Source organism: Abramis brama, assembly GCF_963993115.1.
Source record: "Abramis brama genome assembly, chromosome: 15".
NCBI classification, from domain to species: Eukaryota; Metazoa; Chordata; class Actinopteri; order Cypriniformes; family Leuciscidae; genus Abramis; species Abramis brama.
The window spans coordinates 21,767,819-21,792,166 of NC_139977.1; the positions used below are offsets into that span (position 1 = coordinate 21,767,819).

General features: G+C 37.5%; 1 protein-coding gene across 1 annotated transcript; it reads left to right on the forward strand.

Annotated features, from left to right (window-relative positions):
• Positions 1 to 395: 395 nt before the first annotated feature.
• Positions 396 to 24,149, forward strand: mfhas1 (multifunctional ROCO family signaling regulator 1). The gene is made up of 3 exons (XM_084137572.1): positions 396 to 3,729; positions 22,362 to 22,759; positions 22,855 to 24,149. The coding sequence occupies exons 1-2, from the start codon at positions 882 to 884 to the stop codon at positions 22,490 to 22,492; spliced, it is 2,979 nt and encodes a 992-aa protein (XP_083993698.1). The 5' UTR covers positions 396 to 881; the 3' UTR covers positions 22,493 to 22,759; positions 22,855 to 24,149.
• The last annotated feature ends 199 nt before the right edge of the window (positions 24,150 to 24,348 follow it).

Below are 24,348 nucleotides of genomic sequence, written 5' to 3' on the forward strand. Positions count from 1 at the left end.
CACAGCTCACCATCATTAATGTCAACAAGGTCCAGTCGGGCTTATTTGCATGATTATGGCTTGAGTTTCTCCTAGTCTATTATAGTATTTTGATTTTCTTCCCAGTGTGTTTGAACAGAAATTAAAGTTCCATTCATATGTTAGGCAAACAGGATCCAGATACATCTCTTAATATTACATGTTTTAGAAGCAAGCTATTATTTGCACGGTCTTATAAACATGATTGGATTTTCTGATAGTTAAACCAAAACGACCGACACAAAATGACCTTCACAGCAGTTTACTGCTACTGCTTGTTATCAAAACCGCTGTTAATACGCGACGCGTCCTTCGTCACCACCAGACCAATCAAAGCCTTTGTTTACGCGAGCATCGCGTCGCGTCGCAGGCGGCGTAGAGAAGGTGGGGCTCTGACGCAGTGCTGCTCCTGTGAGCATTCACTGCTGGCTGCATGCGCAGAGAATAGGCGGAGACACAGGGGAAGACCACAGCAACCACCACTGCCCTTCTTTCATTCTAACTCACTGCATAGTGGATATGTCTTGGGTTTTTTCTCATGTGGTATCAAAGGACGCGCTGGCGGAAGCGCCAGCCACATGATCTAGGCTTAATATTTGTGACATTTAATGCGCGCGTGTTGGTTTTACCCTGTGATCGAGGATGCGTGAAAGAACGCAGCCCAGCCCTGTTTTCTTGAATGCGATTGAACGGATCCACATATTTTCGGATGAAGATGAAATCGGCAAGGTCTAAATGTTGGTTTCATCTGGATTGTTGTGCGGAGAACCAGAATCGATGAAGCAAGTGAAAGCGGCACCATGCTGCCTAGGTGATTGATCACTGTGCCCAATGAAAACAAGGAGGAGCACAGCTTCGATACGATGGCTGAGGAGAATAACCTGAAGACTGCTAGATTATGGAGGGATGCTGCTTTGCGCTCCAGGAAGCTGAGGAGCAATCTGCGACAGCTGACTCTCAGCACCAAAAACAGCCAGAAAATTACATTACCAGAGGACATAAAGGAGATTGAGGTCCTCAATCTGGGCAACAACTCACTTCAAGAGCTTCCAGATGGACTAGGTTCAACCCTCACCAGGCTCCGCATCCTTGTCCTTCGCAGGAACAACTTTGCCACTGTTCCCTCTGCAGTATTTCAACTTAGTCAGCTGGTTGAGTTAGATATCAGTCACAACTGCTTGAACCACTTTTCAGAAGATATTGATCTTCTCAAGGGGCTTAAAAAGTTGTGCATCAGTCATAACAAAATCCAATACTTGCCATCTCAGATTGGGACATTGCAAAGTCTGGAGGAGCTTGACATCAGCTTCAATGAGCTACATGATTTCCCCAGGTCTTTTTCACAGCTCAGGAAGCTCCGAACACTTGATGTGGATCATAACAAGCTGCAGCGTTTCCCCTCTGAAATCCTTGCCCTCTGTGATCTGGAGGAGCTTGACTGCTCTGGGAACAAACTAGAGGGTCTTCCGGGTAACATCATGATGCTCCAATCCATTAAAATTTTGTGGCTCAGCAGCACCCACCTCTTATTCTTGCCTGAAACATTTTGTGAGCTGCAGAACTTGGAGAGCCTGATGCTCGATAATAATTTCCTCACAAATCTGCCACAATCATTTGGGAAACTGCAGAAGCTGAAAATGCTCAATCTCTCCTCAAATTTATTTGAAGATTTTCCTCAGGTTATTATCAAACTCACCAGTTTGGAGGAGTTGTATTTAAGCCGGAATAAACTGTCGTTCCTCCCTGAGGAGGTAGGACAGCTGTGCAATCTTGCTAATTTGTGGTTGGACAATAATAGCATAACATTTCTCCCAGACTCTATTGTAGACCTTGGGAAATTGGAGGAGCTGGTTTTACAGGGTAACCAAATCGCCATACTCCCAGACAATTTTGGAAAACTTGCCAAAGTCAACATTTGGAAGGTGAAAGATAATCCTCTCATTCAGCCTCCATATGAAGTGTGCATGAAGGGGATCCCCTACATAGCTGCCTATCAGAAGGAGCTTGCACACTCCCAATCTGCTGTAAAACCCAGACTTAAACTGGTTTTGATGGGCCAGAGAAATGCAGGGAAAACCACACTCAGGCAGTGCATCGTCAACAAACCGTCAGACGCCAAGATGGCGATTGGATGTAGGGGTATTGATGTGACGAACTGGGTAGCGGACGCAGAACGCAGTCTAACGTTCATTGTATATGATTTATCCGGTAAGCAGAACTATGATCTTATCAAACCCTTTTTCCTCTCTCCCGGAGCTCTTTACGTTTTGGTGGTGAATCTGAAATTATATACATCAAAGAGCTTCTACTCCCATGTAGGCAGTTTCCTCCACCTGCTCAGTGCCAAGGTGCCACATGCAGTTGTTTGCATTGTAGGGACCCACAGCGACTTGTGTGAAGAAGTCGAGATTGAAGAAAAGTGCCTGGATATTCACAGACAGATTTCGCTCCAGGAAAAAACAGACACTGAATGCCTACATGTGTTTGCCCTGCAGGTTGACGAAGCCCTTGAGCAAGGTTACGATGTTCGGACTTCGAGCCCTCATGTTCTCTTTTACGGGGTCACAGATAAAAATTTGAGGCGTAAAAAGTCCCAGTTGCAATATATGCTCAACAATCGACTACAAATCCTTTCTCCGGTGATATGTGTCAGCTGCGTGGAGGTGCAGAGAAACATCCAGCATTTGAAAGAGAAGCTCATGTCTGTCGCCGATCACAGGGAGATTTTCCCCAATCTGCACAGAGTCCTGCCAAAGTCATGGCAGATGCTTGAGGAACTGCATTTTAAGCCACAGGATTTATGGCTTTCCTGGTGGGATTCGGCCCGGTTGGGCCTTCAGGCCGGGCTGACTGAGGACCGTCTACAAAGCGCACTCTCTTACCTACACGAGAGCGGTAAACTTTTGTACTTTGAAGACAGCATGACGTTAAAGGAATACGTCTTCCACAATCTACCCCGGTTTATCGCCATCTTGAATGTGTTTTTCCAGAGGGACCTCGCTGCAATGCTTGAGAAACTACAGGATGAAGGAGATGACGGAGATAACGCCAGGTCTACGCAGATGCATGGTCACGTGGAGGGTTTTCTGTTGCATGGCCTGCTGCCATCAAACGTCATTCGCTTGCTGCTTAAACCTCTGGTGCAGACACAGCAGGACTTACACCTGATCATGGAACTGCTGGAAAAAATGGGCGTCTGCTACTGTGTCAACAAACCTCGCAGCAAGCCGCTTAATGGGGCCACCGTCTGGTATAAGTTTCCCAGTCAAGTCAGCAGCGAGGAGCCCCATCTTGAGGCCTCGGCCAGTGGGAGCTCATCGGTCCCTGGTCAGTTCTTCTCGGTCGAGCAGCTGCAGATTGAATACAGATTTCCTTTCCTCACCCCTCTTGGACTTTTTGCACGGTATAGTGTGCAAATCAACAACCACGTGGTGCAACGGTCCGACGGAAAGGATCACATCTTTGCCTATCGGGGGAAAGTGCCTGTGACGGTGAGTTACCGGCCCTCTCGGAGCAGATTGCAGCCTGAGATCCTCTCCATCTCTAGCCATGCATCCTTGCCAAATATCTGGACAGCTTGGCAAGCCATCATCCCCCTAGTGGAAGAGTTAAACGTTCTTCTGCAGGAATGGCCTGGCCTTCACTACTCTGTGCATGTCCTGTGTTCCAAGTGCCTGAAGAAAGGGTCCCTCTATCCACATTCCTTTCCAGGTTAGTGTTTTGCTATTTTCTTCACAAATGTGTTTGATATCATGTGTTTCTGACCATCATTTGTTCTTGCCAACATACATTTCCATTGATTTTATGCTATTGAAGGGATAGTTCACCCAACAATGAAAGTTCATCCATCATTTACTCACCCTGTTATTACAAACCTGTATGACTTTCTTTCTTCTGCAGAACACAAAAGATATTTTGAAAAATGTTTTAATTGTTTTTGGCCATACAATTAAAGTCAACAGGATCCAAAAAATGTTCGAACCCATTCACTTTTATTGTATGGTAAAAAAAAAAAAAATCCCAAACATTTTTCATATTATCTTCCTTTGTGTGTCATAGAATAAAGAAATGCATACAGGTTTGAAAATACATGGGGGTGAGTCAATTATGACAGAGTGTTTTTTGTTTTGTTTTTTTAAATGAACTCTCGCTTTAATATTTTGAATATGATGTTTATGATGGAAAACAAGTTAACCAGATGCATTCAATCATTTACGTTTACAGTTAATGACTTACATTGTTTTAGTTTATCCCTCAGGCATATACCAGAGCAAATAAAGAGTAAAATTAATTCTTCAATGATGAATAAGGTAATCTTTGCAGTGCTGTCACTATGGAGGTGTATGTCTGGGTTTATTGCCAAGTAAACACTGACACAATAAAGGGTGAATCAGCAGGAAATTAAGTCATTTAGGATGGATCTAGGCGAAACAAAGAATGAGAATGGCTGTCCATGACAAGAGGGATGGGGGGGGGGAGTCTCGGTGGGTTTGAAGCCACACCTAGAAACACAAATTAACTTGGGCTGTCTGCCGTGCTGCTGCGAACACACTCGCACATCCACAGCAGTGGAGAGGGTAGCCATGGTAACATCAAATGCCTTTCTTCATGGGATACAGACTAGGTGCACCAGTCACTGACATAGTAACCTAAATACTAGGTTCCAGTATATTTAAAAAAAATCATAAATAATTGATTTATGTTAATATAGTACACATTTCTTTTCTTGGGAGTCTTGTATTCTGTAGTTTTGCACTCTCATAGACTAGGTTAGGTTCACCACGGCCCTGTTGTCTTCTGACAGACTTCATTTATGAAGACATCCCACACCCCCTTAGTTTCTAAAAGAGTAAAATCTGGGGGTGAATTATTTTACTGGCAAATTATGTGGTTATTCTTAGCTTTAAGGAACTCATTGGGTGATAGTTTTGTATGTTGTAATTTGTTGTATTTATATCCAGTGTTGGAACAGGCACAATTTGAGTGTTATTTTAAAGATAAAGTGGTTGGTTTATGTAAGAGACATACCTTACTGAACACACCATGTCCATTTTTGCCAAATAACAGTCAAAGACAGCGTTTACTCAAGCTTATGTAATGAGGCCCAGCTTCATATGTTATTGCATGCTACTTGTTTCACCCATCCTGGAAAGGAAATGTGTTTCACTATGACAAAGTACAATAACCCAAAAGTATTTGGTCATTTGGTATTTAGTCACTTGAAATGTCTGAATGTCATTGCATTAAATTAAATCTAAACAAACCTAACCAATTGGACTTTGTTTTTGTTTTTGTTTCAAAGAAACGAGGCTAAACCTGTTCTCCGAACTAATTCCACATTTCTCAACCATTTTTGAAATGTTTAGTCTATCTTTGCTTTTACATTTTTAATTATATCTTTGTTTGATAATTGAAAACCTAACACATTTATGTGAATAAATGCCACTTGATTTTTTTTGTTGTTGTTATAAATAAATGTCTAAATACGTTTTGGGCCCACTGTTTTTAAAATTATCAATGCACACAGACGGTAGTATGTTTTGGGTGTTTTCATTGATGCATACAATGCTTGTCATTTGTGCATTACACTGTGTGTATTCCCAAAAGACCAAAGTTGTGATTTAAAACATGTTTTCAATGCGATGGCCTTCTGGTCCCTAAAGTCTTTGTTCTGCACAGTGATAATGTTTTACATACTATAAAATAAACCAGACGCTATGGCTCATTCATTTTACAGTTGCGTTTTAATGTTCAAATGAATTACATTAGTGTTATGTTTAAATAGCTGGGCAGGATGTCCTCTTAGACTTGGCAGCTCTGTTTCCTGAAGTCTCACTGTTTTTTCCCTGCTGTCACATGATGAGACAGGATCAGGTGGGGCAATTCCTGACTCACATTAGTTCCTAACAACAGCTCACAAGATGTAAAGGCCCTGTGCCATGGCAAAGAGTAAAGACCTGTTTGGCCAGCTTAATGAGTGCATTAGCTTTTAAGTACCCATTATTATTCAAGGCTGGATTTGTTGAATTCATTAATGATAATAGATATCGACTGCAAGCTGTATTTGTGGTATGGGGTGCAGATCTGTTTCTTTGTTTTACCATATACAGGTTTCCTGACCGAAGTAAAAACAGAACAAGTTTAGCAGCAAGGTTTTTTGATCCTACCAAATTTAGGCATGATTTTTTTGGCCCACTTGCATGTTGATTTACTGTTGAAGCTCTCTGAAACACTAAACACAGTGTGATGGTCACAAAGTTCTCCTTTACTTAGAAGAGTACTGGGACCCCAAAAATGCTTGCTTTTAAATGCTTTCTATCTATCTATCTATCTATCTATCTAAAAATGACAGTTTAAAATGAATGTCACTTAATTTTAACATTACATTCAATGCAAATCTGCATTCTGTTTGCACCTAAATGTAGTTCAAATTCAGGACCTTGACTGGAATTTAAAAGGATTTCTACCTCTAGAGTGTGAGAGCTTGTCTGGGTGTACATGTGTTATGTAAGACTGTTTAACATTTAAAACAACAGTCTGAAAGTAAAGCTGGTGGACGTGTTTTGCAGGTGATGCGAACTTATTGATTTGAACGTACACCTGTTCTCTTTCCTCCTTAGATCTTGACTCTGTATTTAGTGACACAGAAGTTTGCACATTTGGATACAAGTATTAATACAACAACCTTACTGTGTAACCGATAACCAATTGCCTATTAATTATTACAACCAGTTCTTGACAAAGTAGAATTTGTCCTCCACATCCTTTAAAGCACAAAGAATGTATACAAAGTTTGGCAGTGAATTACTTTTGACAGTTGGCTTGCATGCTTGTTACATCCATTTGGCATCTTCAGACAGGGTTTGAAAATAAGGAAAATACTGGCATAACCTGTTTGCTGATGAACCCGGGATGGTCAAAATTGAGATGGCAGTTGGTACAGTAACTTGTCTGACCCATTTAGAAACTCAGTCAACTGATATTTAGTCTTTTGGCTTTGGACTGGGTGTTAGAAATAAGAGCCCTCTCGTTACCCTGAGCTAAATTCAGTCACATCAGAGCTGGCCGAAGCACCTGCACTGTCAGCGCACTGTACTTTTTGCCTGTATCGATTGCCATTAACGTGCGTATTTGAGCATATGTTGTTGGTGGAGTGTGTCACTGGTGCCAGAAAGTGTCCATCCTGGCGGCGGTCAGGGCAGCAAGTCTTTTTAGCAGCTTTTCTTAGCATGCACTGTCCATCATCTTGCCAATTGACCTCAGCTTTTTGGGAACCTTACTGGTATTTTGAGATATTTTGGACGCCACCGTTCATGGCTTTTGACAGACTAATGATGGCGTTTCTCCACAGGGCAGTTTAAATGACAGGGTTTTCAATATTGTTTGAACTATAGGTGGAATATTTCACTCTCCCAGATTTGATGGTTTGAATGAGAAGATCACGGATATTAAAATTCTGGTTAATACAATGCTAACCGATAAATGGCTGATTAGATTTACTATTTATTTTAATATTGCATTCTTAATACTATTTTGTCTAAATTATTACAAAAACACTCAAATATTCTGTTTTAAGTGAATTTAGGCATCACAACATTTACATTATAATGAACAGTCTGAAAAAAATGAATAATCATTTAATGAAATGGGAAAATACTTCTAAAGCATTTATTAATCTAAGTTCATGTTAATTTCAACATTTACTAATACATTATTAAAATCAAAAGTTGTATCTGTTAATATTATTTAATGGACCTGAGCTAACGTGAGCTAACAATTAACAGTTGTATTTTTATTAACTAAATTTAACAAAGACTAGTACTGTAACAAATTTATGGCATTGTAAGTTGATGTTAGTTATTAATTTACGTTAAATAATGGACCTTATTGTGAAGTGTTACCTATCTTTTTAGATATAACTTTAGATATAAGCTTTTTATTGTAAATAAGAACTAAATTTAGATAAATCTGTTTTTAAGGTTTGCTAAAGATTGTGTAACAATATCATTAAATTATTTGTTTAAATCTAACTTTTTAGATATGACTTTACTGTGAAGTGTTACCTACTAACGTTTTAGATACAACGTTTATAACTTTAGATATAATCTTTTTATTGTAATTAGGAGCAACTTTACATTAATAAATCTATTTTTAAGATTTGCTAAATTATATATTTTTAGTGTTTTAAAGATTAACCTTTAACCTTTTAGATATAACTTTAATCTTTTAAATAAAGTTAATTGATTAATCTTTTAAAACTGTAAATAAGAATTACATTTTGAGGGACTTTGTTCAGTTGTTGGCCTTGTTAAGGAAACCTCAAGATGTATATAGTATACCCATATGGTTGATTTTTCTTCTTCTTCTTTACATTAGCTCTGCTTTCAGACATTTATGACATACCATGTCAGTTGGGGTATGTAGGGTCAGTTTGATTCCTCCTGTTATCCCCTTAATGGATTTAACAGGATTACCCCGTGAGTGAAAGGGAACCTTAAAGACTGGCAATTAAGTCAAGGCAGAGTTGGTTATGTAATCATAGCCTGACGAACTGTAACAACTAATTCTCACACAATCTTTGGTGATATGGAGTCCTCAGCGAGTTTATATGGCATTATATTGTCTTTTTAAGGAACTGCCCTCAGGATGAGAGATGGGGATTTACCTCATTGGTGTAAACATGTCTGAACTTGTACCAAGATAAAACATTAGCCTATGGCTTTAGAACAAGACGGAATAATGTATGTCATAAAAACCTCAAGATGAGACGTAATTTATGAGATGGACGATCCAGACGTTGCCAATTGAATGTGTGTGGTGTGATCAGTCAGGGTCAACAGGAGTTTTGTATATTTGCAAGTATTTCCGATATGTAAAAACCTGCTTCCCTCTATTATTGCACTGGACCTTCAGAAATTCTCCTTGTGAAAACATTCCACTGTCAGAATTCTGTGAAAGTATGCTAATTTTGAGATTCGTAATGGTCAGCTGTGCTTTCTTTGTGTTTCATTGATTTTTATCTGGTCTCATCAGATGATGATGACTTTGGCTGTGTCACAAAGACAGTTTTATCTCTAATGATCACTGGAAGTTTAGAGCATGTGTTGGATTGTCTTGGAGGACTCAATGTAAAATTACATTTGAATCATTATTCTACAACTTTTAATTGTTTATTTATTCCTTGTATAGGCAGGAAAGATGGCTATCATATCTAAAAGTGGAACAGGAAACCTTGGGGTGGTTCTGTATTAATTGGCTCAAATGTCTGTCTCACGTGAGAGTGAGAGTGATATGTCTCTTATTGCATGTTTGTGCTAATGATATCAAATTTCTGTTTCATGGCTATATTGCTGTGATTTTGTTTCAAATCATGCGTTACGACAATTCCAGACTGCCGTTCTTGCTCTAGAAGAGTCTGTAAACTTTCACACCCATCTGTATGATTTCATGTCTGCTTTGCATGTTTCAGCCTGAAACCTTGTATTCCCGAGCACCGGAATAATCTGATGCTGTCAATCCTGTTATGTCACTACGTTCCCTCAAGGTCTACATTGTAAGCCTGCAGAATTATCCATGTGACCTGTACAGGGCTGGATAGAAGGGTTTGTAATGCATGTGCCGTCTTTTTCAATGTTGTCATCACATCAGCAGATTTATCCACGTTAGACATTAGGGTTGTAGTATGAAATAGTTTGAAAAGTTTATTAAGCCTCTTTGGTTAAAAATGAATGATGAATGATCATGTTTCTCATGTTTAGAGATAAAACAGACGTGCAGAACCTTCCATCCCAGATCTCCATCATTTTTCTAAAGTTGTTTTCGTGTTGCTTGGTGCAAATCAGCATAGCATGGTGGCAGTGCCGAAAGCCTTGACGGGATATTAAATATGTGTAAATGTGCTATCAGCGTTCTCACTGTGTCAGCAGGATTAGATATAGCAGCTCTCACCTTGTCCCGTTTCCATCTCTGTTTCTGTGTTGCATCAGCTCTTTGCTAGTCAGATATTTACATGTTTCTTTTAGCCTCAGCTTATTTTAGCCCAGATCGGATCTCTGCCTGTAGGCCTCATCAGATTCTGCTCTGCATCTGCTGAAATAGCATTGCAAACTGCATACTTCACCATAGAATATATCTTTTAAGTGTGTTCTAGTAAAAGAAAGAGTATTTATTGTGACTCGTGTCTTATTGATTTGTGCAGTTGTGCGTAGCTGGAGAACATTGATTAGTTTTTCACGTGGTATTAATGTTGCACGCTTCATTTGTTGATTGTATAACTGCTGTACTGCCAGCTGCAGCGTGTTGTAAGTGGACAGATCTATCCATACGGATGAAGTGCTCCAGCCTTGACCTTTGGCAATAAAAGCAGCGTGAACTTCCTCCAAAGGGAGAGATGCTGCTATTCCTGGAAACCAGTGTTTGAGACTGCTCTGTGGCCAAGAAAAGTCTTGTGCGACTTGAGAATTTCAAGTTAGGACAAACGTTACATTCTCATAAAATAGACAGGGTACTGAGTGAATGTTTACGTCTGCTTTGGTGAAATAATTGATACTGTGTTTATAAATACGTTTAATCATTTTGCATCACTGCATACTGGGTTAAATTTATGAACACATCACACTTTCACTTGAGTGTGTTCAGCATACTTGATTACTCATGCGCTGTGAAGTAAACCTATAAGACAAACAGAAGATTTGCCTTAAATTTAACGAATAAATAACGTACTTTTATTTGGCTCAGACCCTGTCTTTGAGAATGGTGATGCTTTTTTTCCATTCTGAGTCATTTTAATGGAGTGGGAAAGGGGGATAAATATGAAAGTAATATGCATTATTTAAATAAATAAAAAAGCACCTCAGATATTTTAGTGTAAGTTCAGAATGTAAATAAATTAAATAAACTGTTTAAAGGTTTGAGATCAGTAAGATATTTTATTTCAGCAAAGATGCATGCAATTCATTAAAAGTGACTAAAGAAATCTATAATGTTACAAAAGATTTATATTTAAAATAAATTTCCTTTTTTTTTTATCATATATTCCAGAATAAAATGTATCATGATTTCCACAAAAAATGTTTTTAAAATTGATAATAACAATAAATGTTTCTTGTGCAGCAAATCAGCATATTAGAATGATTTCTGATGGATCATGTGACACTGAAAATTCAGCTTTGCCATCACAGGAATAAATTACATTTTAAGATATATTAAAATGGCAAACTCTTGAATGGTGGTGTAAAAAAAAAGTCAGATATTATGGTGTAATTAAATAAATATAAAAGTAACTGAAGATTTTTAAAAAAAATATATATTTTTTTTTTACATTTTAAATGAATGTTGAAGATAAAAAGATCAAATGAATGACAAAAGACAAAATGAAGGTTTTTGGCTGTGAATTGTTCATTTCAGTTCGTTCACAAAGAATTGTCATCCTCCCTTACGCTGCCGTTGAATTTAGAGATCTCTGGTTCTCTCTCTGTGGGCTTCCTGCAGCTCTAAAATCAATACAAATTCAATTGAGCATAATTGGCATAACGTGTCAGCCTAAGCTAGCGGAAAATGATGGTGGCTTGGTGGATGGCCACGATACATGTCGGCAGTGATCTCATTTCAGACCAGATGTGAACATCTGTCACGAGCCGGTCAGATGACAGATCAAACTTACAACAGCTGTTTATGTACTACATACAGATAGATCAGTGCTAGCTAGGTTAAAGTGTTTTTCCCCAAAAAATATTTTACTCATATGAAGATAATGTTCTTCAGCTGTCTTGAATGCTAGGTACTTCCCATATGGCTTCTACAGTCACTGCTTTGAAAAGTGTCATTGTTGCAGATTGCTTGACCTTTAGGCAGGCCTCTTTGCTTTGTGCAGCAGATATGCGTGTTTGTTTGCTCTCTTCCGGTGTTTAATTCAAATCCACTCTCAGTCAAAGTTAAGAGTTATAAGTGAATCTCTAGTTTAGCAGGTTCTACTGGCATACCATCCTGTTTGAGGACCCAAAAGACAGTCTCACAATCCCAGATTCACGTTATGGAAAACTGTTTGCTGTATAAAACCATATATTCCACTTTATTTTTTAGTTGTCTGTGAAGTAAACAGTATGTGTTTTTTCTTGTCGTTAATAATAAAATAAAATCGGGGTTATATTATTATGTGGTATAGTCTATTTGGGATCCTTAATGGCACCATCCTTAATGGGACCAGTGTTCTTTTAGCATTATTTATATAATATTATAGTATTTATTAATAATTGGAATTCGCTTTTATTTTTATATTTTCAGTTTTATTTTTGTAATCATGTAATTTTACTTCCACTTAAACTTATTTTATGGCACGTAAAACAAACCGTGTTCATTTGAATTACATGTCACTCATGGTCTCGTCTTGTCTAAGTGGGCGGTGAGACCTCAAGCTGTCAAGACTCCAACACAGAGCACTAGAAACCTAGATGGATTGTGTGAAATAGAGTGGGAACAAATCTGGTTCTGTTTATTCATTTTCGTCTGGCTTGATTGAGATCTGCACAAATGAAGCCCCGATGTTTGATTACAATATTGTTTGACATTGTGTTAGCTTTTGATGGACGTCTCTGTCTGGGGTTCACAAATAGCAAACGGACAATAAAAAGAGAGGAATTAGAAACATCTGGAATGAAATGAAAAAGACACCAGATTTGTGTTTGAAGCAGAGAATAGATGAATTCAAGAAAACTCAAGAAAAGTTTACAAATTCCTTAGTACTCACTCGGTCGGATCTGTGAATAATCAGTTGTGTTATAATCAGGTTTTTGTAATGTTACTGAGAAAGAGCGAAATGGATTTGTCATGGTCAGTTCCCCTGTTGATTTCCCTTCATTGTCTGCAATGAAGTCTGATTGGTGCTGATTTTGAGTCATTTTGATGCGTCTCCCATGTCAGTAATAGTTGTTTTTATGCTTCAGTCAGCAATTTGGGTCCTTGGTTCCAGCAGATGTTATTTCCTGATTTTGTGGATGAATCTAATACAGTTTTAGAAATAATGGCATTTAAAGACATTTTGTTTGAATATTGTTGTATTGTTTTATTGAGATGGTGTAAAGCACATTGGTCAACATGTGTTGTTTGAATGGTGCTATACAAATAAAAGTGACATTGACATTGACATTGACAAAGAGTGTTTTAAATGTTAAGGTCATGATTTGCTCACCCTCATGTTGATTTTCTTTTTTCCATGAAACACAGAATGAAAAAGTCAGTGAGTTGAATCATTCATAGTGGTTTTGTTAAACAAATCAGATCAGACCCGCATACGCAAAAGAACAAAAACAAAAAGCGCGCAGTCATATGGGCTTAAGTATGGAGGATACTGACGTCAGTGTTTACATGTTTATTTATAAGCTCAAGCTGATGTGCCTTTGTGCACAGAAGATAAGGAGGATGAAGAAGAGGATGAGGAGAAAGAGAGCTTATTTTTTCTCTGTTTTCCCTTAAGTTTTGCTTGTATAGAGCTGTCACCGTGATACTTAAGACCTCGTTGTCCTTCCACTGACTACCATCATGGTTGTCTTTCATATTACCCAAATGACCAAAGAACTACTGGTATGTAAAATCTTTGAAGTGACTTTCGTCAGCCCAGAATTGTGACAAGAGTGATGCAAAAGTCTCACGAATTCTGATATGACTATTCAGACTGAGGTCAGACATTGTAAAAAATGTATCAGATTTAGCACCAAATATGGAAAAAAATCTGATTTGTGCCACTTTTGCCTGCAGTCTAAACCTGGCCTTTGTGTTTGAAATGACATGAAGGTTGAACTATCCCTTTAACTTGTGTTTGTTGTTGAGTGCAAGTCAGAAATGTATAGCCAAAGTGATCACCCTATAGTTAATGATTGTGTCTAACTGGTTATGCCTGCTGTTTCATCTGTTGACTTAATAATAAATCTCTGTCGTTCTTCTTAGAGATATGAAGAATAGAGATTCATTGGATTCTTCATGTTCATGAGCAGACCTTTGATTTCAGGGCTCTTCAGTGACAGATTTCTTAAAAGCATTGAGCATGTGTTTAAAAGGGATTCACTTCTAACCTCAGCCGTTTGGCTTTTTTAGCAGAGCATGGAAATCTCATCAGGACACACAGCACTGACTGAGACATCTGAATCCAGACGACTGTTAAGCTCTGGCCACGTGTCGATGAATGCATGACGCGTTTACATCAATGTGTATTGTTGTATTCTATTACTGTAGTATAGTATAGATATTCATCAAATGATGAAGAGCATTATAACCATGCATATATCAATGTATCCAAAACCTATCAAATAACCACTATCTTCAGCGGACACAATTCATCCCAGAGTATTCAGCAAAAACTAATGCAGGACTTGATTTTTATCCATCAGGATTTGGCCATAAAAAGTAGGCTGTAATATAATTGTTTAAAAACACTTCAATGCGTTTAAATTTTAATATAAATCTTTCTGTTTGAATTTATAAATGTAAATTTATTTATTTGTTATTTATTGGGCAATTTAATAATTTGTCCCTGCCCACAAGGCCTTGATTACATCAGCAGAAAAGTAGTTTCAGATAAAGTTTTGATGAAACTTCCTTTTGTGCTCTGATGATTTTGTTCATTTTGATTTCATGTTCTTAAAGGGATCATTAAAAAAAATCCATGTAATAAGTTATTTTAATATGTTCCATGAGGTTCACTCATAATGTAAAAAAAACATATTATTATTATTATTTCTAAAACATATTATTAACACAAACTATTATTTGCCACCTTCATTCTAAAACTCTATCTGAAATGATCCGTTTTAAATGGGCGGCTTGTCAGTAAACAGCCACTGGCTAACGTCATTGCATAGGAAACGGTATCAACGCCCACTCGCTATTGCACGCAAATAAGTGTTCTGAAAGCATTCCTCATAAAACCGTCATTTACAGACAAAGCATTATGATGCAGCTGCTGTCAGATCCAATACAGTTGAACTCTCCATTACACTGTACCTCATTTACAAAATAAAATGCTCCAAACAAACACAGAATCCTCCGCTGCGTTTCCAGGCGCCATTTAAACAAACCATCCACTTGTTTCTGACCCTGGGATCGTTCTAAAGTCTGTACAGAGATGCAAAAGAGCTGTGTAAACTGGACGAGTCCTTCACTCTTCCATTTGTCCTGTTGACGACAGGCTCAAGTGTGTGGTGTATGTCAGAAAATGATCCTGCACCTGTATACTGTATCCAGTGTAGACAACGTTCGTGATAATAATGGGTTCTATTTGCTTTTAACGCGATGCAACACTTACATCCGGTGTAGGCAAATGTCAACTGTTAAGCGAATTGATGCCAAAGAACTGTTCGTCGATGTCTTGCTCGGGAGGCAGTCATATGCAAATGTTTTTGCACAGGTCACCCAATGTCAAAATGAGCGGTTTTTGGAGCTTGGTTTAATAAATGCTTTGTTCATAACAAAGAGGGCATTTTAAGCTATGAAACTTGCAGGATGTTTTAAAGGTTCAAAGACCTCCTATATGTCAGACGATAAAGGCAAATTTGATTTCTCATGTCATGATCCCTTTAAGTATCACTTAAGTCTATTTCTGTGTCAGCATAAGCTGTGTGTACATGCGTGTGCATGGGGATGACCCTGATTCACTCGCTGACGTGCTTTGTGCTTTATCACTCAGAGCGATAATCCTCCGCCCAAGTCGCTGGCCTTGTGTGGCTGCTCAAGTCTCATCCTGCTGTTCACGCTGCAGTCTTGCCTGATCACGGTTTACCAACAGTGAGAAACGAATTTCACAGTGTGGTTTTGTTCTGTTTTGTTGTGAATGATTCTATAAATCAAGCTGAACTTCTGCATGACAAGCGCTATGTCAGCTACACGCAGTTAATTCCGGGGGCAGTTTATTTTGGCAGTACCTTTATGAATCCACATCCTTAGTCTGGACACTCGGGAAAAAGATGAAGCATTGCAGGATGTCTTTGACCCAGATTTCAAACTTCACAAAGGGCCGCAGAGCGAGTCACAGCATGAATGCGTTAAAGATAAAACGGCTTGGGAAAATATCTGGAATGCGACTGGAGGGCTAGACGAGCCTTTGTCTTTTGTATGTGTGTTTTGTGTGTGGAATGCTGTCTTATTCAAGATAACAGACGCACAGAGCTTATTGGACGCTTTGGTCTTAATAAAAGTAGTTACATCTTTATTTATATTTTTTAAGGGATACATGATATATTGCTACCATACTATTGGTAATGGACAATTTTATATCAAACACAATTTTTTTATAGGGCCCTAATTTAAAAAGTCGCTGTAAGGCAAATGCTTTTTATGTTTCTAGCATGTTATATGTTTGGCAACAGTTCTTCTAACCCTAATTGATTGAGTTTGTAGCTTTTCATTTCTTAAACAATCATGTAGGAAGACACATCATGGCCATATTCCAGGATGGCAATGTCAAGATTCATCAGGCTCAAAGTGTGAAAGAATGGTTGGGAGGGAGCATGAAGAATACTTTTCACACATGAATTGGCACCTCTGAGTCCAGACTTTAAATTCATTGAAAGTCATTGGGATGTGCTGGAGGAGACTTTTAAGAGTGCTTGACTTGCATTGTCAATACACAATTATTTCAATCAAGAGGGGCATACATTTTTGGTCTAGATCTTGTATTGATTGACAATGCAAGAGTCAAGCACTCTGTAAAGTCTACTCCAGCACAACCCTCAAGACTTCCATTGAATTTAAGATGTACCAATTCATGTGTGAAAATGACTCTTTATGCTCCCTTCCAACCTTTCTTTCACAATTTTAACCTAAAATTTTGACTTTGTAATTTATTTAGACAAAATAGTATAGAGTTTTAAAATTGGCCATTTATTGGTTCTGCCATAACACAATAAAATAATTACCAGCTTATCTGTATCAGCCAGATTTAGCAAAAAATAATTACATTCATTTTAATTGTGCAAAATAGGTTTAAAAACCATAATTTCAGACTCAAATATTTAAAAAAAAAATTGTCACATTTTATGTCATTAAGTTATTGAGAGTTAGTTTATAGCTGATTGTTGTTGGAAAATTTAGTGCTCAGAAAACAGAAGATGAAAATGTGTCATTGGAATGCAAGATCTTAAGTATGAGCAATAGACTGTAGGAGTGAAGTGGAAGCTAGACATGCCATGAGTGAGTGTAGCAACAGTGGGCTTTGTTATGGAGATGTGTCTCATTGTTTCATTCTTTTTGCTGCTTCCTGTCCCAGCGAGTACAGGATGTTTAAACTGCAGTGTGCCCTTACGGAAATGTGTTTATAGATTCAGGGTTTGGAGATTTGTTGTGTAGGTAACTAATTCTCTCTAGGTTCAAGTTTTTGTCCTCCCTGCCTCCAGGCGCGGGACAGATTTACCTCTCATTAATGACTGTTTGAATTGTGTGTAAATGAATTGGGTCTCAATTTCATTATGGTGTTGGGTGGCTGTTTCACCTGTTACTGTTAATGAAGCAGCAGTGGTATGTGTTTGTATTGATAGCTGACAGTAGTGGACAAATAAGTAGAGACAAAAATGCTAATTTTATATATATATATATATATATATATATATATATATATATATATATATATATATATATATGTATATGTGTATATATATATATATATATATATATATATATATATATATATATATATATATATATATATATATATATATATAAAAAAAATATATATATAAAAAAAATATATATATATATGTATATGTGTGTGTGTGTGTGTGTGTGTGTGTGTGTATATATATATTAGGGGTCGTAACAATATATCGTGTCACAATATATCGCAATGCAAAAATGCAACAATATGCATCGTGGATAGTGACAATATATATTGTGTGTAGTTCACCCAAAATAAAAATTACTGTGTGAGGGGAAGAAAAAAAAAAAATCAAGTTTTCATAGTTTTAGTGTCAGTACTACATTAAGCTACTATATATAATGTTGAATATAATGTATAATAATGCAATGGGGGAATATTTGTGAGTCCTGATAATGTCAAATGTCTTATGTTACCAGTAAAAAGTGACCAACATTGTTATCTAGCCAGTGACCGAGTGCAAGTATATTCATCTAAAATAATTCTGTATTTTCAGCTTCAGGATCATGGTCATATTTTTATTCTGGTGTCACCATTGTCCTGTACATTGGTTTACCAGCACCAAGTCCAAGCCTATTTACACCCACAATGTAATATCAAATTTAGAAACAGGAGAGTCGAGGTGCGCATTTAATTCTGCAGTGAGTTGGGCAGGTGTGGTTTTATGTTTTTAGTATACAGCCTGGGTTAGTACCTGGACATCCCTTTCTGACAGCTTCCTCTTGCATCGACAGTTACTCCTGTTCGATGTGGTGCGTCCTTCGGGGTGGTATGCTGACATTACCCTCCATAGCTATCTCATTGGTTGTTATAACCATAGCTAGATGCAGTGATAAACGGTGTTTCAACAAGTTTCACGTGTGTCATTCTCTCTCAAGCAGTGAAAGTAGAATCAATCCATTTACTGTCATTCTGCACCCTGGCTCTCATTAATAAGTAATAATTGTGGACTGAAGTGAGTCATCTGACCTGAACTTCATGTCACAACATTGTCACCCCGTATGTTTGGACTTTAAAATTCCTTCAGTCGATCATCAGACTTCAAATAGCTAACCAGATACATGACCTGTAAACCATGTTTAGAAAGCTTCAAAACTCCCAAGACCACTGATATACCTGACTTGTTTTCATTACTTATTAACTCTTCTCATCAAGAAGAGGAACTTCTGCTGATCATTTAGATATGTTTTAAAACATTTCATGTAAATTGTGTGCTGCTGACATGCTCAATAGCGATAAGAAAGAATGAGATAACATTTTTTTTTTTTTTTAAGAGAATATTCTCAAGCATAAAATATTTTCTCATATTTTTATTCCAGTTTAGTTAGTCTAGTTAAACTGACATTTGCAACCCATTTCACTTTGCACAATTTTATGTATTTCCTAGTGTAATATGGGAAAAATTGAGGGTGTTTGTTTATTGGTTATTGATTGGATCGTGAATTAATTGGATCATTTAGCTGGTTTATAAGGAGAGATTCATGCTAACATGGGAAAGGTTTATATATATATATATATATGTATATATATGTATGTGTGTGTGTGTATATATATATATTCATTGCACACTAAGAGCAAGAATTTGCATTGGGAAAATTCTTGATTAAGAAAAATATTAATTTCTTGATTCAATTTCTTGTTGACTTTAAGGAAGTATAAAGAAGCCTCTTTTTTTCTGTCTCTGTGAGCGTACAGCTACAATAAGACTTGTCTGTAAAAGTCATTGTTCTTCGCACAGGCCTTGATAGCTCATCATGGTTCATTGCTCTTGTGTTTTATCCATAAACCTGCAAGCCATTCTTGCTTGGGGATTGTTGTACGGTGGTATTGACGTGAAGCTTTGGCTGGGGAGTGCAGTATACCTTTTATGGACCTGATAATGCACCTCAGAGAGCAAGAACAAAAAGTATGTGATGCAGAAATGTAGAGTCTGGCAGAGGAACAAACAGACCCGAGTGCAAAAACACACCTGGAAATGTTATTCAGGGCAAAAGTCAAGAAAGAAGGCAGTTTCTTAAGTTTTGATGCCAGAAATGACTGCGTTCCAACCCATATTAGCAGCACTATGACCCAGACTAGAGGAGGAGCAAGTAATAATAATAACTAGTGCATGAATCAGCAAGAACACTCACCTTTATTCCATATGATTCCCTTAAAGGGACTTCTGACTAATTTCTCAATCACTGTCTACAGTGAACACATCATGTATAACCAGCAATGAGACCTTTGGCAATCACTGTCTGCTAACTGTTTGTTAATCTGGTTTCTATCTGTTGGACTTGCTTTGGCCTTCATCTTTCTGCTGAGTGACCAAGTTCAGTCGAGTGGAATTTCCTCCTTTATTTAGAACAAAGGAGAGCAGAAAATCAATAGGCCTAATGGCATAAGTGGTGTACCAGTCAGGCCACTGTGCCGAGGATGTAAAATGCAATGCCATGCAGTTATTTGACGTGTTAAAGTACATAACTAGGAGTTTTCACAGGAAATTTTCACATTTGTCTAATCTTTTTAGCTAATTGCACATTACTTGTCAGGAAGCTGCATCGTTAAACAGCTTCATGGCATAATTTACATCCCTGATGGTGTGGGAGACGTTTCACTGCAAGCCATTTTCAAGCCAAGTCTATTGTTAAAACCAGATCAAACCTGATGTTAGGATAGATCAAGGCAATATTAGTGGCTGGCGCATTATTATATCATTAATGCGCATCAGATTTACTCACCCTAGTGTTGTTCTAATGCCATATGCCCTTCTATCTTTTATGGACCACAAAAGGATCATTCTTATGCTTTTTTTCTCACAACTTTTATTCTTACATAAAATAATAAAATTGTATCCCCCCCCCCCCCCCCCCCCCAACACAAGTAACATCAATCCCATTTCCAGTATATAATAATCATTTTAATTTGAGAGATTAACATGTTGCCATTAAATACTTGTTTTAAAAATGGAAATGAGATGCACTGAGATCTGATGAAATAAGGAACATGTTGGCTGCTTTTCAAAGTCACACGGAAGCACTGTACAGTCTGTACAGAAGACTGTGGTCTATAATCTCTTGGATTGACACATGATGTAATGCTTTGTCTTCCTGCTGTTGGTCTGATCCCCCTGAAGTACTCAAAGTGTGCCATTAGCTTATTGACTTGCTGACTAGCACACTGGAATCCTTCATTAGAGTCTCTATTTATAGACATGGACGACTCTTCTATCAATTCAGGCTGCTTAGGCTGAATTTAGCACACTTGTTTTTGTGTAGTAGACAATAAAAGATGTTGAACCTCAAAACCATCAGGGTTTGCTTTCGGAAGATAAGCTGACATAATCCACCTCATAAAGTCATACAGATGCGCTTCTAAAGTATTATGGGAACTGGTACTAGTTGTTCAAAAGATCAATGAGTTTTAAATTATGAATACAAAAAGCTTTAATATCTTTAGCCCTATCTTTAAGCCATTGTGTTTTTGCAGGGTGATTCACTGGACACAAGAGTTCTTGCTCATGGCCAGATAAAAGCTTGTTAAACAGCGCCGCCTTGTGGTAGATTTTAAAGGTCCATTAGAAAAGCCTTTGAGAAAATGTTACTTATATTTCGCTATTTCTTTGAAATTTGATATTTGAAAAATAATACTTGACGATGTAAATAATATACGTCATAAAGAGGGCTTCAGTGTTGGTCTCAAATGCGACAAAAACAATAAACGCACCGCAGTAATCTAGTCGCCATTGGCATTTTTATTTTTATCTCCGTTGAATGTGCAACTTTGTTTCCTTTGTTTCTGAAAGCAGCAGAGCGAAACAGTGCCTGTCTGCTTTAAAAAAAAGAAAGAAAATTAATCGGCCTTGGTTCTCGAAGTATTTTTCCCATTCATTTTTCCAATAGGAATTAATGTAGGCCTATGCTAAGGAATTAATGTATGCTAAGGTATTAATGTTAACTAAGGTATTAGTTAAAGAATTGTTAGCTATGAGCCAAACCAACCAGCTAAGATGAATCACAATATTACAAACGTTGATTTGAAGCAAAAAAGTATTTGGAAATCGAACTTTAATGAGGGAAAGAACTACAATCCCATGAAGCAGCGTGAATGACAATCAAATAAAGAATTATGGATAACTATTTATTTAAATATGTTGTTTATATATAAAACAGTATACATAATTATAGATGCATACGATATTTAATACAATATTTGAGAATGTAGGGAGGGAGACTGACTAGCCTACCTAATTCGCAGTGCTTCATTGGAGTGGACGGGCCTTGATTTTTTTTTTTTTTACATAATCATGATTCATGGGTAATGTAGTTTTTCACCAGAAATTCCACTGTTATAACTCGCAGTAGGTCTGTATTTAAAGGTTTATTATATCGTCAAAACAATTCCTCTATGTACTCTTATGAACTGGTTCTTTTTTAATGAGCCAGTTAGTCTTGAGCTCCCTCTTGAGGGTAGCATTTTGAATCAGACTCACTCAGTCAGTGAACCACGATTTTTGATTACATTCGACGATTTGAAATAGACAATGAACTGTTACTGTGTGTGGAGTAAATGTTAGGTCTATCAGACCTATTATAGTATTATTTATTGAGTGATTTTGTAATCTGGGATCTAGAAAAGTCATTTTATTTATGTTGTGGACCCCTGTAAAATCGCAGATTGTGAATTAAACAAAAACTATTTTGTCTTTTTCTTGACATTATAGGTGAGCTGTTAAGTCAGCCCCGACCTGAAGGACTTACTGAGATCATCTGCCCCAAGAACGGCTCGGAGCGGGTCAACGTGGCACTAGTTTACCCTCCAACCCCGACTGTGGTTAGCCCCAGTCATAAATGACACTGACTTCTCCTACACTTACCTGCCTGTGAATGGCTTCGACAGACCGCTGCACCTCTTTCCCCGACATCTTATATGCACACGTGTACACACACAGAAGTATATGTGTTTGTGTGTGCTAAAGCGTACACCCCACTTTCCTGTTGCCTCTACCTTTCATTCCTCATCTGAGGGAGATGATGGACCACTGGATACCCGACAAGTGCAAAGAAGGTTTATAATGGAAGCTTGTCATGGGGAGATCATCATATTAGGACATAATTACAGGTATAATATTTTGAAGCTATATATAAAATGATGGATCATGTTTTGGATCTCCATTTTTTTGTTTCTCATTGTAGTCATGTTCTCTTCTTTTTCAGGTGTTCAGCTCCGACTGCCAACACACGATGAACTGAAAGTATTAGAAACTTTTACACTGACATCCTGTTTTTGTCTATTTACACCTAAAGCATTTTCAATCACCCTGAGCCTTCTTTGACGCTTTGAGCTTTTCAGTTCAGTCTAAGATGAGCCGTTCCTCAGCAAGTTCTTGGACATTCCCAGTTGTTGCATCTCTTGGACTGAACCCACATCTTGTGCTGCTGCAGGTGGTTCAGCTGACAGAATATGGAAGAGAATGGACTTGTTTCTCCTCAGACACAAGACAGACATTAATTAGTGAGGTTAGATTGACGCTTTAAGTGATATTGTACTTTAAATGCATGCATTTGAAATACTAAAAGGATTATAAAATAACTTATAAATGCACTAGCGCAACCGTCTTGAGAGGTTTAGTCGTATTGAACATGAAAAGACAGAATTTTTGGGCATAATTCTTCAGGATCTATTTATTGGTTTTCTGCTCAAATACACATTGCTTATTTTGGGTGGAGAAGATGAGACATTTCAAAGGATTTTAGTGATGCGTGCAGCCAAAGATGTGAAAATGTTTCCCTAAACCACTGACACAAAAGCATCTTTCTATCTTTCTTTCTTTCTTTCTTTCTATACCTACATTTTATACCCACATACACTTCAGTGCTCATACAGCTAAGCATACTCCATAGCAAGTATCAGCCATCTGCAAGATTTTCATGATTGTCACATTGTTTCTTGCATGTTCAATCTTTCCTATAAGATGCAGTTTTGGATACATATGAGTAAATACTGATGTACAGTCACGGATGTACAGAAATGGTACAAGTACAATAATTCAGCCAAGGATGTCTTTTCACGCTTGAAGAATATTGTGTAAGCATATCTGCTTAACTGTAAGGTTATTTGATATATATTTAATTCACTGATTGTAAAAGCAGTGTCTGAATCAAATTGTACATATTTATCTAATAAGTGCACATTATCTAGAACAAAGAAGCAAGACGTTTTTATAAGAATTGATTCATACTTAAAAACTACTGTGTATTGTTTAAATTTTTTTGAGGAGAAAATCTGCAATACGTGTAATGTTTTGTGAACAGTCGATAAACTTTTGTACGTAATATTTTATTTTTGTAAGCTAATAAGCTGTCACCAGTATCCCACATTATTTACTGTGCATTGTGCATGGCTACTGTGCTCAATGTAAATGCCACAAACTGTTTTCTAAATTATAAAAAATGTATTCTTTCTCATTGTAGGGCCACAAAAACACCAAATATAAAGGCTGGTTTCCACATAGTGTTGTTTACTTTTTTCTGTGTTTTCTTGTTATTGCACGAAATACATGAGAACAGTTACCGAGGAAACGACACTGTCCAATAATGATACTATCATTTTCAAATAATGTGAAAAACATTTTTGTTTATTTGTGTTCCGTGGAAAATCGCATTCGACGAATCTGTTGCATCTGTTGGAAAGCTAGGTAAAATTAATTG

Bases quoted from the DNA above. Each gene is read 5' to 3' on its own strand.
- mfhas1 (XM_084137572.1), top strand. From the start codon at position 882: ATGGCTGAGGAGAATAACCTGAAGACTGCTAGATTATGGAGGGATGCT. The intron at 3,730-22,361 runs GTTAGTGTTTTG...TTGACATTATAG, and splicing joins CTATCCACATTCCTTTCCAG to GTGAGCTGTTAAGTCAGCCC.